Source organism: Mandrillus leucophaeus, unplaced genomic scaffold, assembly GCF_000951045.1.
Source record: "Mandrillus leucophaeus isolate KB7577 unplaced genomic scaffold, Mleu.le_1.0 Scaffold251, whole genome shotgun sequence".
In the NCBI taxonomy this organism is placed as follows: domain Eukaryota; kingdom Metazoa; phylum Chordata; class Mammalia; order Primates; family Cercopithecidae; genus Mandrillus; species Mandrillus leucophaeus.
Window position 1 is genome coordinate 1,736,940 of NW_012102599.1, and position 14,782 is coordinate 1,751,721.

The following is a 14,782-nucleotide window of genomic DNA, read 5'->3' on the forward strand; positions in this document are numbered from 1 at the left end:
TTTTTTTGTGACAGAGTTTCGCTCTTGCTGCCCAGGCTGGAGTGCAATGGTGCTATCTTGGCTTACCACAACCTCCACCTCCCGAGCTCAAGTGATTCTCCTGCCTCAGCCTCCTGAGTAGCTGGGATTACAGGCATGTACCACCATGCCCAGCTAATTTTGTACTTTTACTAGAGACAGGGTTTCTCCCATGTTGATCAGGCTGGTCTGGAACTCCTGACCTCAGGTGATCCACCCGCCTCAGCCTCCCAAATTGCTGGGATTACAGGTGTGAGCCACCATGCCCAGCCAAGGTGACCTACAATTTAAAGAGAAATTTGGGTGATGGCTTAAGAAGATAAATCAGAAAGGGAGATTTAGTATATTCAAGAAAATGATGCTTCTTGTCCATGAAGATGATCAAACACTGGTACAGAAATACTGTAGAACCTTCTCTGAGGTTTTTTTTTTTTTTTTTTTTTGAGACAGAGTCTCGCTCTGTCACCCAGGCTGGAGTGCAATGGTGCGCTCTCAGCTCACCCCAACCTTCGCCTCCTGGGTTCAAATGAATCTCCTGCCTTAGCCTCCTGAGTAGTTGGGATACAGACATATGCCACCATGCCCAGCTAATTTTTGTATTTTTAGTAGAGTCTGGATTTTGCCATGTTGGCCAGGCTGGTCTTGAGCTCCTGACCTCAGATGATCTGCCCGCCTCGGCCTCCCAAAATGCTGGAATTACAGGCGCGAGTCACCATGCCTGGCCTGGTACATTTTTTTTAATTAGAAAATTTCCTTCAATAATATTTTTGAAATTTAATTTTCTGAATAAGGAATACACTTTCATGATTAAAATTTTTAAAACTATGAAGGAACAGTTAGGAAAATGGCTGCCTCTTCCCCAGTCTCCTAGAAAATCACTTGCCACCACATCACATAGTTTCTTACTTTCTTTTCTTCTTCTGCCACAGGTAAGTAAGGTTATTAGTTTTATGTGGCGTTTTTTTGTTTTTGTTTTTGTTTCTTATTGAGAAAGAGTCTCGCTCTGTCACCAGGCTGGAGTGCAGTGGCACAATCTCTGCACACTGTAACCTCCACCTTCCAGGTTGAAGCAGTTCTCCTGCCTCAGCCTCCAGAGTAGCTGGGATTACAGGTGTGCGCCACTATGCCCAGCTAATTTTTTTTTTTTCTATTTTTAGTAGAGACAGGGTTTCAACATGTTGGCCAGCATGGTCTCGATCTCTTGACCTTGTGATCCACCTTCCTCGGCCTCCCAAAGTGCTGGGATTACAGGCGTAAGCCACTTGCGCCGGTCCAGGTTGTTTTCTGTATATCAGTGTGTGTGTGTATACGTGCTACATATATACACTCTATATGTGTATGTATATGTAATATATGCACTGTATATGTATAACACACTATATATGTATATGCTATATATACTGAGTATGTATATATAATATATACATTGTGTATATAATTTATACTTTTATTATGTATATGCTATTTTGGTCCTTTTTTACATAATTGGTAAAAAATATATGTCTACTATATACATATACATTTCACACCATACCCAATTGGTATGAAAATATATGTATACTATATGCATATGAATACTTAACAATATATCTTAGACATCTTCCCACATAGCACTTTCTCATTTCTTTTTACAACTCCCCGGTATTCCATTGCATGGATGTATCATCAAGTAAACAGCCTCCTTTTTGTATTGTGTCTAATCTTTGGATATTGCAAACCCTCTAGCAGTAAACATTGTACATACATCATTTCTCTCCTGTATAAGTAAATCTATAAATTTCTAGGAATAATTTTGCTGGATCAAATGGCTTATGTATTTGTAACTTTGATAGTTACTACCAAATTATCTATCCAAGAAGTTGTACCAATTTACCCTCTGATACATAAGGTATGAGAGTTCCTATTGTGCTTTGTATTAAGTGTGGTGTCAAACTTCTGATTTTTGCCAATCTGATAGATTAAAAATAGCATTTCAGTGTAGCTTTAATTTGCATTTCCACTAGAATGTAAGCTCCATGAAGCAAAAATCTTTTTGTTTTGTTTTGTTTGTTGGTTTGCTTTTGAGACGGAGTGTCGCTCTGTCACTGGAGTGCAGTGCACTCTAGCCTCACTGCAGTCTCAGCTCACTGCAACCTCTGCCTCCTGGGTTCAAACAATTCTGCCTCAGCCTCCTGAGTAGCTTGGATCACAGGTGTGTGCCACCACACCTGGCTAATTTTTGTATTTTCAGTAGAGACGGAGTTTCACCATGTTGGCTAGGCTGGTCTCAAACTCCCGACCTCAAGTGATCCACCCGCCTCAGCCTCCCAAAGTGCTGGGATTACAGGCATAAGCCACCATGCCCTGCCTCTTTTTTTTTTTTTTCTGGGGAGTAGCGGGTAGGGATTCACTGCCTTCTATATCCAGAAGGTCAATATTATTAATATTATTGGCACATAGTAGGCTCACACACACAAAAAAAACTGTTTCTGGAAGAATTTATTCTGAGTGACCCTGAGCAGCCTTTCATGTGTGTAAGTGCCAGCCATTTGTATTTCCTTTTCTGTAGGCAGTCCAGTCTTATCCTTCACCATTTGCCTACTGGACTGTGGTCTTTTCTTCAATTATTAGAAGCTCCTTATTTACTAGAGATCTAGTTGCTTACTCAATAAACTGAAAATAATTTTGCCTATTACTTGTTGGTCTTTTATCTTAGCTTGTGATAGTTTTTTTGCTGTGCACATTTTTTTCCACATAGTCAATTTAATGAGTCTCTTCTCTGAGTTACCGTCATGATTAGAAAGACCAATTTTGCAGTTATAAATGAGTCATAGCATTGATTCTTCTATTACTTTTATAATGTTTAAGATCATTGATCCATTTAAAAGTCACCCTAATGTGAGTGTGAGATCTTGATTGAGTTAACTTGTTGTCCTAAATGATTACTCAGTCGTCCCAATACCAGTCAGTTGGTAATCCAGTACCTTGATGGACTGAATACCTCTCCTGTATTCTTCCATTTCAATTTTTTCCTGGCTACTACTCACAGTTTACTTTTCATAGGGATATTGAAATGAACCTGTTTGTTTCAAAAGATATTATTTTTATTTATTTAGGAAGAATTAGCATCTTTATATATTCGTCTTCCTCTTCAAGAACATGATACACTTTTCCTTTATTCAAGTCATTTTTATGTCACTCAGCAGCATTTTACTGAAGTTTTCCTCAGAAAGATCCTGCAAATTTCTCATTAAGTTTATTCCTAGTTACTTTATCTATTTATAATTGTTTTATATGCAGTGTATCCTCTAACTGGTTATTGTTTAAATAGGTGGATCCTATTGATTTTTAAAATATTTTTATACCCTGTCCCTTACTGAATTTTTCTTTTTTATGATTTTTTTAGGGAATTATCTTAGATTTTCCAGGTACACAATGGTATCATCTGCAAAATAAGTGATCATTTTACCTATTCTTTCCAATTTTGAAGCTTGGTATTTCTGATCGCTTAACTAACTGCATTGACTAGTACTTCCAATACAATGGTAGATAAAATGGCAGTAGTAGACATCCTAGAAGATTTCTGGCTTGGCAGGGCACGCTTTTAGTGTTTCCCTATTAAACATATTTCTGGGGTTTTTTGTTTGTTTGAGCCAAATATATTTTATCATTTTATCACATTAAGGAAGTATATATTTATTTCATTTTTATTAGAAGTTACGATGAAAAATGCATTGTATTTTGTCAAACGTGTTTTTAGTATAACCAACCATTTATCTCTATAAATATGATGATGAGTAACAGGTTTTCTAATGCTAAACTGTCCTGTAATTCCTGGAATAAGCTCCCTTGATCAGGCAGGATTGCGTGTGTGTGTGTGTGTGTGTGTGTGTGTGTGTGTGTGTGTATGTGTTATTTTTAAACTGTGCTATTGGATTGCTAATGTTTTATTTAGGATTTTTGCATGGATATACACAAGTAAGATTTCTCAATGATTTATTTATTTTTTCTTTCTTTCTGTTTGTGTGTGTGCGTGTGTGTGTGTGTGTGCGTGTGTGTGTGCGTGTGTGTGTGTGTGTGTGTGTATGTGTTATTTTTAAACTGTGCTACTGGATTGCTAATGTTTTATTTAGGATTTTTGCATGGATATACACAAGTAAGATTTCTCAATGATTTATTTATTTTTTCTTTCTTTTTTTTTTTGAGACAAGCTCTTGCACTGTCACCCAGGCTGAAGTATAGTGGTGCTATCATAGCTCACTGCAGTCTCAAACTCCTGGGCTCAAGCAATCCTCCTGCTTCAGCCTTGCAAAGTCCTGAGATTACAGGCATGAGCCACTGCATCCGAGCTGATTTCATTTTAGACTCAGTCTTTCTTGGATTTGAATATTATTAATAATGTTTATTTCAAAAATAGAATTAGGAAATATCTTTGGTCTTGCAACAGTTTAAATACCATAGGAAATAGCTATGTCTTAGAGATTGGTAACATTCTCCTGTGAACTGCTCTTCCTGTTACTTTTTGAAGGACAACGAACACATTTTCTATTTCTTCCATGACAATTATTTACATATTCTATATCTTCTGTTGTTGGGTTTTATACATTTTTTTTCCCAGAAAATTATACATTTTAACTGAAGTTCTTTTTTTAATTAAAAGTAATTTTTTTTTTTTTTTTTTTTTTGAGATAGAGTTTTACTCTTGTCTCCCAGGCTAGAGTGCAATGGCATGATCTTGGCTCATGACTCCGTCTCAAAAAACAAACAAACAGCGCTAGACTCTGTCTCAAAAAACAAACAAACAAAAAGAAACAAACTGCCATGCTGTGAAATGCCTATGGAGAGGGACTCCTAGCGGTGACTGCCAAGTGGCCTCTGGGACCTGAGGACGGCCTCCAGTGGGCAGCCAGGAAGACGCCAAGGCCCTCAGGACACAGCCGTAAATGAATTCTTTCCATAACCTGAGTGAGCATAGATGCATAGCATTCAGATGGGAATGCAGTCCCGCTGACATCTTGATTTCAGCCTGTGAGACCCTCAGCAGAAGATCCAGTTAAGCCATACACAGACATCTGACCAACAGAAACTGTGAGATAATCAGTGTGTGCTGTTTTAAGCCACTATATGTGTGGTAATTGGTTACACAACAACAGAAAGCTAGTAAGTACAGTGACCGACAGACCCTTGTCCTGAAAATCAACAGAGGTAGTTATTTAAAATGCATGTTGCAGATCTATTGAATTAAGAATCTCTCTTCATAGAGGCCTAGAAGCCTGGAGTTTTATAGACATCCAAGTTGATTCTGACGCACATTAAAGCTTCAGAATGAATTTGCCATGCAAATAACAAAGCATCTTATAACCCACAATTTGACATTTGAGATTGTTCTTTTGTTGTTATTGTTGGGTTTTGTTTGTTTGTTTGTTTGTTTTTTGAGACGGCGTCTCGCTCTGTCGCCCAGGCTGGAGTGCAGTGGCACAATCTCAGCTCACTGCAGCCTCCACCTCCCAAGTTCAAGCAATTCTCCTGCCTCAGCCTCTTGAGAAGCTGGGACTACAAGCATGCACCACCACACCTGGCTAATTTTTGTATTTTTAGTAGAGACGGGGTTTCACCATGTTGGCCAGGCTGGTCTCAAACTCCTGGCCTCAAGTGATTCTCCCACCTTGGCCTTCCAAAATACTAGGATTTCAGGCTTGAACCACCGTGCCTAGATGAGATTGTTCTTTATAAAGGTTAAGGTATCAAAAGAGCCTATTCATGAAACTAAATAATTATCCAAGGAAATTAACAGAGTTCTTTTGGTTGAAAAGCCAAACCGCTGATTATTTGCTTATTCATTTGGTTTGCTGGTGTTTATAGCATAAAATATAACTGTAATTTACAACAGAAAGCGATTGCCTGTCAAAATGATGGCTAAAGTAATTCTCTAGTGGGGCATTATCTTCAGTTTCTTTCAGTATCCAAAGTCATGTAACTTATATGGTAATAGCAAAACTTCTAAAAATTGATTAAAAGGCAAAAAGGTAGGATATATGTCATTTTAATGCCTTCTTCAGCATAGCTAAAAGGGGTAGAAATGTTTTCTAGTTCTACATAGGAAATACAATTTCTTTCAAGTAATATTAATTCACCAACACTAGTTAAGGCAGTAGGAACAGTCAGAAATATTTTAAAGCTTCACAGCAGTCTTTTCATGAATTTGTCAAATCTCTGAAACAAACATTTCTATGACTTCTTTTCAGAAACTTCAAAGACCCTTAAAAAAATTTTTTTAAATCCCAATCTGAATTTTGACCTGGCTGAATCTAGTGAACAAAATGGATTTTCAGCAGTAGAAACTTTGATTAAAAATAAAACTCCATGCCTTATGCTCTCAAATAAAGCCCTTATCACACTATCCCTGACCATGCCCAGGGAGCCCTCGGATGCTTCTTCTTTTTCTTCTTTTAGAAAAAGATTTCTATCATTTTTCAAAGGTGCTTTATATCCATGACATCTGGTATCTAACCTCAACTCATCTTTCCCAAGTAACTTTTGATTCCCACTGAGCAATGGAAACTTGCAAGGTGTTTTCGTTACTTTGGTCCTGATGATTTTCATGTCAAAGACAAGGTCCATCTCCCACCATGAAGGCACATCTGAAACTTCCTCATCCTAGTCAGCCTCTCTTGGCTACTAAGAGAATTTGCCTCATCCTTTTTTTTTATGCTCTTATCTCCAAAACTACTTGTTCAGCTATATTTTACTTGGTTATTATATTGGAAAGCCAAAAGTAACTTTTAAAAAAATACCAAGAAGGAGTAAATAGGGTTAGGTGATCACACAGTATATGTCCCTCTGTGCCCTCCACTTCCAAATGAGAACTTACCCAACTTTTTGTAATTATTCATTTGTCTGCCTCCTTGAGCACAAATATTATATTCTGGGCACTGTTTTATTCCCCAGAACCTACCTTAGACACATAATAGGTACTCAACAAATATGGGCTGAATGATCAAAAGAATATCATTTAACGCCTCTATGCCTCATTTTTCTCAGTAACAGGGCATGGGTTCAGGCGGTTCAAGGAGCAATTCTAGAGGGCCAACCACGATTTAGGGGTAAGAAATATAAAATGGTCCCCTGATTTTAATCTATAAAATCAGCACACGATCTGCACACAGACACACAAATTCATCCTCAAAAAATTATTCCCAAACCGAAGCTTGTTAAACGTTAAAACCTCTCTGTTAAATGAGCTTGTCAGGCTACCCTAAAATGGGGAGAAAGGTCTCAAGCTATCTGCCAAAGGAATGCATTTTTTTTTCTTTTGAGACAGGGTCTCGCTCTGTCACCTAGGCTGGAGTGCAGAGGCACAATCACATCTCGTTACAGCCTTGACCTCCCAGGCTCAAGGGATCCTCCCACCTCAGGCTCCTGAAATGTTGGATTACAGGTGTGAGCCACCCCACCTGGTCTGGTAAGGGAATGCGTTTTAAGACCTAACCAACAACTCTTTGCTGTGATTTGACTTCCCACATGGATCTGTCTTGGGAGAGAAAATACATTTGCTGTCAGAAGCGTCTGGTCTGCATTTCTCTCAACTGTATCATTCTTTATGGATGAATGCACTGGCCTTGAGGTTTAATAAACCTGTTGGTGTGAACTGCATCATACAATGGATCCTTCTTGATGTGCTGCCATTGCAGGAGGCTGTCCCCAGGCCTAAAGGGAAGCACTGGACCAGATAGATTCACTGACCTGAGGCCCCTGTGCAGCCTTGTGGGCAGCAGCGGCCAAGCGGCCAATCCTGGCAGGGTCCTGGCCTTGCCCCACACGTTCCATTTGAAGTTTTGGCAGTGGGGACTGACACCTGCGCAACCAAGATCACTTCCCTGTGGCTTTTGCAAAGCTAGTGTGGCTGCCTTGAGGCTAAAAGGAGGAAAATAAAGGTAAGGATAAAATGAGATGAGAATGGTGAATTTTTATATATTACACTTGGAAAAATAGAAAGCACTATCAAGCACAAAAAATATTTTCACCAGCATCTTTTAAGCCCTCCCAGGGGGCATGCACAGAATTTAGTAGGAGCCATATATATGTTCAGCAGGGGAGACCTATGGGTAGCTGACCTTGGAAATGATGTCCCTAGCTCCTTCCTTTCGCCGTCACACTTTGGGAGATGCAGCCATCATGACTCTTTGTGGAAACTATGGCAATAAATATCTAAACTGTTATCCACGAAGTACTTGGGTTTCCTCACAAGAGCTTCGCCAAAAATGAAGGAATTCAGGTTAATCTCCATAGATTACTTAGGCCAAGACAGCTGTGCAAATTTTCTGACAGTTTAGTGATTTTTATTCAGTTCTGTGATCTGGCTTCAAAAAACCTTCCAGTCTTAATTATGTCTCCTTATTACCATAGAAATGCAGAACTTCAATATTGCTATACATCATTCTGACCTTTTCATCACATGAAAACATTGGCAGTTTTCTGTAAGCCCAAGATAGCGAGTAGCCTTTTAGGGCTAACAGAACCAATTATGGCTGCTTAAAATAGATTTCTGTTATTCCAGGTGCCAACTTCATCCCATGTTCAAAGTTCCATCTGTTATTAACAATGATCCTAAAACTAATCATCTGCTCCAAGTCTAGTCAATGTGAAGATAAAATGAGGGTGGAAAATAAATGACTGCAAAATTTTCCAGAATTAACTAAAAAGAAAAAAACATCTTGAACTGACAGCTGCCAATATTCTGAGCCACTGATTCAGTTTCTGGTTAATTCACACTGCAGATATCTGTAATACTCCATAAGGATAAAACTGATGAAGTGTTTAACCATTTTCTTTTTATTATTTTGGATGAGCATAATCAAAAGTTGTAAGTTAGAGGTAAAAGTATGTGAAAGGCTTTTGTAAGACAGCAGCAGTCATTCTTTCAACACAGTCAATGTAGAATTGTATTTATTTGGCAAATATTTATTGGGTACCTACGATGTGCCCATATATATACATTACGCTATGAGCTGGGGATGCAGTGATGAGTATCATCAGATAGTGTCCTTGACCTCAAGGAGCCAACTCGCCCGCGGAAGAAACACTAACCAAATAATAACACAAACCACAATAACACAAAAATGTAAAATAGCAACAGTGATTGTCGCTGCAAAGAAAGATGTCTGGCGTTATGAGGGTGTGTCATAAGGAGAATCAACCTAGTCCAGGAGGCCTGAAACCACTTTGTTAGTTAAGCCAAGATCAGATGGGAAGGATGGGAGCTAACGAGCCGATGTCAGGGTGGGAGGGGAGCAGGTTTGTAGGGGGTGGCAGGAGAGGCGGGATGGTTCAGGCAGGGACAATCTATATTAAGATGAAGGAGATGTTTATGTGCACATGTTTTACCATCAATTCTTCCAGACCTGGCATAAATGCCTGTCACGTAAAGGCATTCAATGAATGACTAGAATAAATCATCCTAGTCCGCCTATAGATTCTTCACATTTGTGAATTTCTTCCTGCAAAAAGAATCATCCTCTTCACTTTGATCCATTCTGCAACCAAGCAGATGGCTGTAACCTTTCCTGTTTTATGAACCCAAATCTGTATTTTAAGAGTCATAAACAAGATAGTTAAGCAAGTAAAAATTAAATTTTCATGTTTTCTTGCTTGGTTCCAGGACATCTGGCACCAGTAATTTATCTTCTCATCTGCAGGAAGTTGAAACCTGCTTAATCTTTATTATACCGGCCATAAACATGTTGCAAATGATAATTTTACATTGCCATTAGTTTTATTTTGGTGTAATATAAATTACGGGGTCATCCACTTCCTTTTGACATTTAGTAATTCTCTTTCACAATAAAACTCCGTTTTCTTTTGCTTCATGTTCCCTCAGAACCCACCCACATTAATTGCAAGAAAATTTCAGCCAATGCCACAATGAGGATGACTCACATTGTCACACACAAGCTCTTACGGCCTTATATAGAGAAAATGTTTCGTCTCAGTTTCCGGTGTTAAATGCAAAAGAGCAGGAAGACTTTTGATCTGTGGCTTGAACCCCCAGTCTCCCAGCTCACTACTGACATTACGTGGCATGCTAGAAAGTGCATCAGTTGGACAGAACTGAGTTTGAATCCTGGCTCTGTTAGAAACCAGCTATGAACCAGTTACTTAAACTCTCTTATCTTCAGTTTTCTCATCAGGAAGAAAATGGAGTTCTTTTGAAATCAAATGAAATGATGTGCATGAAAGTACAGAACACATGGAAGGTGCTTAATGAGATATTAGTTTCCCTTCTCCTACGTCAACCACAGGTAGAATCTCCTTAACTATGCTGGAAGCTCTATAAAGGCAGGGACCGTGCATATGGTATGTGCCACTATAACACCAATGCTTAGTATAATGGCTGGCCCATAGTCGGTATTCAATAAATATTGGTTAAATACTGAATGGTTATAATGGTTAATATCGAGTGTCAACTTGATTGAATTGAAGGATGCAAAGTATTGTTCCTGGGTGTGTCTGTGAGGGTGTAGCCAAAGGAGATTAACATTTGAGTCAGTGGACTGGGAAAGGCAGACCCACCCTCAATCTGAGTGGGCACATCTAATCAGCAGCCATGAAGCCAGAATGAAAGCAGACAGAAGAACGTGGAAAGATTAGACTGACTATGTCTTCTGGACTTCATCTTTCTCCGTGCTGTATGCTTCCCGCCTTCAAACATCAGATTCCAACATTCTTCAGCTTTGGGACTCGCACTGGCTTCCTTACGCCTCAGCTTGCCGATGGCCTATTGTGGGACCCCACTTTGTGATCATGTGAGTCAATACTCCTTAATAAACTCCCCTTTACAAAGACATCTGTCCTATTAGTTCTACCCCTTGAGAGAACCCTGACTAACACAACAGTGAAGAATTTCAAGTTTTAAGGATTTCACTCTTTTTAATGGACATATAGGAGAGATATGAAATGAACTTTTCGCTGACCCACGCAGCAGGAGTGGATGGAAACTCTGATCCCGGAAACCTGATGTTGTCGATATTTGTTTGACAGTCCAGCATGTGGACATGTCAGGGTGATGACAAGTATGCAGAAAGCCAGAAGGGCAGATATTATCCCCTCTCCCTGCTTCCCGACACCCAGAGTACCACTGTATGGCCTCCCCTAACACCCCTCCTTGGAGCTTGCAATCCTGAGGCAAGATGCAAAGCTGCAAGGCAGTCAGAGGGGTGGCCCCAGCACTTCAGAGTGGGGGGACATCAGCAGAGGCTTTCTCACCAGACCATTCCTGACATGCAACTTGGGCTGTATTTTTGGTTTCCTGCCCTCCCCCACCTTAATGCCTGTTTATTTTCCACGCTCAGATTCCCTAGCCTGCCTGTCGTTTCCGTGGGCTACCTACTGGCTTTCCAATAAATGTCCTCGCTGCAGTCAGTCGAGTGGGCTTCTATCATTTGCATCCAGCGATTCAGATTCTAATCCACCCCTCCTGCCCCTGGCTTTGGTTTCCCAACATGGTCAACCCATTAGGCACTGATTCTAGGGGTACGTTTTAAAGTTACTTTTTTTTTTTTTGAGACACAGTCTTGCTCTGTTATCCAGTCTAAAGTGCAGTGGCGTGACCTCAGCTCACTGTGGCCTCAACTTCCCAGGCTTAACCGATCCTCCCACCTCAGCCTCCTGAGTAGCAGGACTATAAGCATGTGCCACCATGCCTGGCTAATTTTGTTTATTTTTTGTAGAGATGGGGTCTCACTATGTTGCCCAGGCTGGTCTTGAACTCCTGGACTCAAGTAATCCTCCCACCTCGGCCTCCTAAAGTGCTGGGATTACAGGCATGGGCCACGACACTCGGCCTAGAGTTACTTTTGCATAACTTTCAAAATCCCTTCTTCAAGACAGTCAATGTTTTTTATGACTCTTTGATATCCTTAGCCCTTCTACAAAGCATGCTACGCCTTCTTTAATAAAGTGGAATTCTATGCCCTGTAATTACTCTGTCTCTTTATTTGTTGTCATATTTCCCAATCCCTCAGACTCATTTCTTGCTCATCCTCTCTTTTTACTCTATGCTCATTTCCCTTTAGGGTTTACGAGATTTAATAAGCTTTTATAGTGCCAGATATTATGCTAGCAACAACAATCCACAGATAAATAAGACAGAGATCACCTGTGTGAAGATGATAGTTAAATGAATAATATGGAAAATAGATTAATGCCCAGCCAGAAAACATAAGCTCTCACACTTCTCAAAGCAAGGAGGGAAATATTAGAGACATAGAAAAGATGGGGATTTGATTCGGTTTGACATCTCTTTCCACAGCAGCAGGATGCATTTATTCCATCAGTGTCCACCATGCCCCTAGAACGTGCCAGGCACAATGTGGTGCCTGCGTCCTGGTAACCTCTCCTTATTTCTCTCTTGTAGGATGAATAAGCTTCTTTTAGAAGTACGAGCCCATTTATCTCTCTCTCTGTGTGTGTGTGTGTGTGTGTGTGTGTGTGTAACAATACGCACTCTTAAATGCATGAACAAGTGGAGAGACATCCTGGAATGTGTGGCGAGGGTCGACAACAAGCTGCTTCTGCTGAATGTGACACACAGTCACCACTGCTTTGAACTACATTTTTTTTCTACCCATGTTACTGCATCTCCAGAGAACCATGCTGACACATTTTTCCCGTACATTCTCACCGCTGCCTATAATCCATCACTACAAAGAGAGGCCTTAAAAACGGCACTCGAGGGAGACGTGATTTCCTTTCCATTTCTCTCTCAGAAAAGCAACTTATAATAGGGAAGGAAAAGACTGCATTTAGGTTAAAAGAATATAAATAAGAAAGAGTCTGCCTCTTTCTCTCTTTAAGATGCTAAGCCTCAAAAGAGTTCTTGGATTTAAAAAAGGCCATCACCCCTTGGCCTATACTAAACATTAATATTATATGCCTGGTAATAAAGCCAGAGGATTTTTAGTGAGAGCTATTAAAGGTAAAGGATGGCTAAGACAGGTTTCTTTGGTGGATGAAAGTCACAGGCTCATAAATACAACTTTGTGAGGTTAGTCTTGTGGTTAGCTAGTACTTAAAATTTGTGATTCCCTTGACTATATGGGTTGACAGGGGAACTATGGACTTTTTCTCAGACAAGACTGCAGTGCTCAAAATTACGACTTGAAAACAGAAACCACCAGAATTCCTAAGGTGACCAAAAAGCCCCGCAGAACTGTGTTAAAACATTCCTCCTATTTGGACACATGTACTGAGTAAGAGGGGAGCACAGGGAAAAATGCATTTTCTCCTTTTAAAAATTAATTTTGCCATTTAAAACAACGTTGTGGCTTTTAATGTATTAATCAAACAAAATTTTCATTGACTAGACAAAATTTCCATCAACTTACCCCACATTTAACTGGTGTCAAATGATTATTCAGTTAATGCTTATTATCAGTCGTAGCTCAATAATTTCACTGCTAATGCCAGGTAGAATGTCTACATTTTTAAAATATTTGAGCTCCTTAGGTGCACTCAAGCTAGGGTTCTGTGTATCTGCTAATTTAAATGGCTAACAAAAGCCCAGGGTGAACAAAGTCCCCAGTGAAATGTGGTGCAAATCTCTATGTCGCTACCGATGCAGCTGTAGGGTGGGGGACTGGAGGTTTGTTTGGCATCCTCCCATTTTTGGAAACTGTTTACACACCAGACTTGAAGCTTGCTTTTTTTTCTAACTTCGCACAAAGTACAAAGACGCCTGCTCGCTTTCTATGTACAAGGAGCTTTGGTAACAGCACTCGTAATTCTGCGGTTTTTCATGGTCAAGGATATGATTTCTCTCTGCTGAAGAAGAGGCCTTTGTCCATGTCACACTCTCCCTCTTTCTCTTTTTAACGTGATTTGACAGCTTGAATCCAAAAGGAGGCTTCACAATTAGAAGAAAGAGATTGAACCACAACATCTGTGCTAACAGCCCCCTTCCCTGCTCTAATTAGAATTCCCTTATTCCATTTCTGTTTCTCAGGAGAGGACAGGGGGCTTTTTAATTGGGGCTATTAGAAGTTCTCTTTACACAATGACACCCTCTGCTAAGTGAAGGCTCCAGCGAAAGTCATGCCCACTCTGCAATTACTTCTTGCAATTCTGGGGAATAATGGTATCTTGTCTCATTTAAAAATAAATCTAAGGCTTATCCCTATTGCTTTCTCTCCTCTGCCTACTCACATGAATTTCTTCTTGCCAATTAAGCAAACTTTCCATTATTTAAGGAGATAGTTTAGATTGTCACTGTCCCCTGATAATAAGACATATTAAACTAGATTTCATTTGCCCACAGCTCTGTGATTCCAGATACAAGGCTAATTTACATAAGCTCAGATCTCAAATCTTGAGTTTACTCTGTGGTGAAACCATGAAGCTTTGGAATTTCCTGAGTGCTGTTTTGTTTACATGCTACAGAACTTACCTGAAATAACCTGCACATTCAATGCTCTCAGTTTCTCCGAATCACTTCCTCTTAAGAGAACAGATGTAGGTTTGTCTCTATGACCTATTCCCAGAAAAGAAATGAAGTATTTAGGTGGTAAAAAAGCACATTGTTAACATATATTCCCCATGTTGATTCAAAGGATTACCAAAAAGAATGGAGCCATTCACGGCCAGGTGTGGTGGCTCACGCCTGTAATCCCGGCACTTTGGGAGGCCAAGCCAGGCGGATCATGAGGTCAGGAGTTTGAAGCCAGCCTGGCCAATATGGTAAAACCCCATCTCTACTAAAAAATACAAAACTTAGCCGGGCATGGTGGTGCAC

General features: G+C 40.0%; 1 protein-coding gene across 1 annotated transcript in view; it reads right to left on the minus strand.

Annotated features, from left to right (window-relative positions):
- Positions 1 to 14,782, minus strand: part of TMEM156 (transmembrane protein 156) — an 80,309-nt gene that overhangs the window by 4,509 nt on the left and 61,018 nt on the right. Inside the window, exon 5 of the mRNA XM_011983582.1 lies at positions 14,438 to 14,521. Coding sequence (XP_011838972.1) covers positions 14,438 to 14,521 — 84 coding nt within the window. The remainder of the gene's footprint in view (positions 1 to 14,437; positions 14,522 to 14,782) is intronic.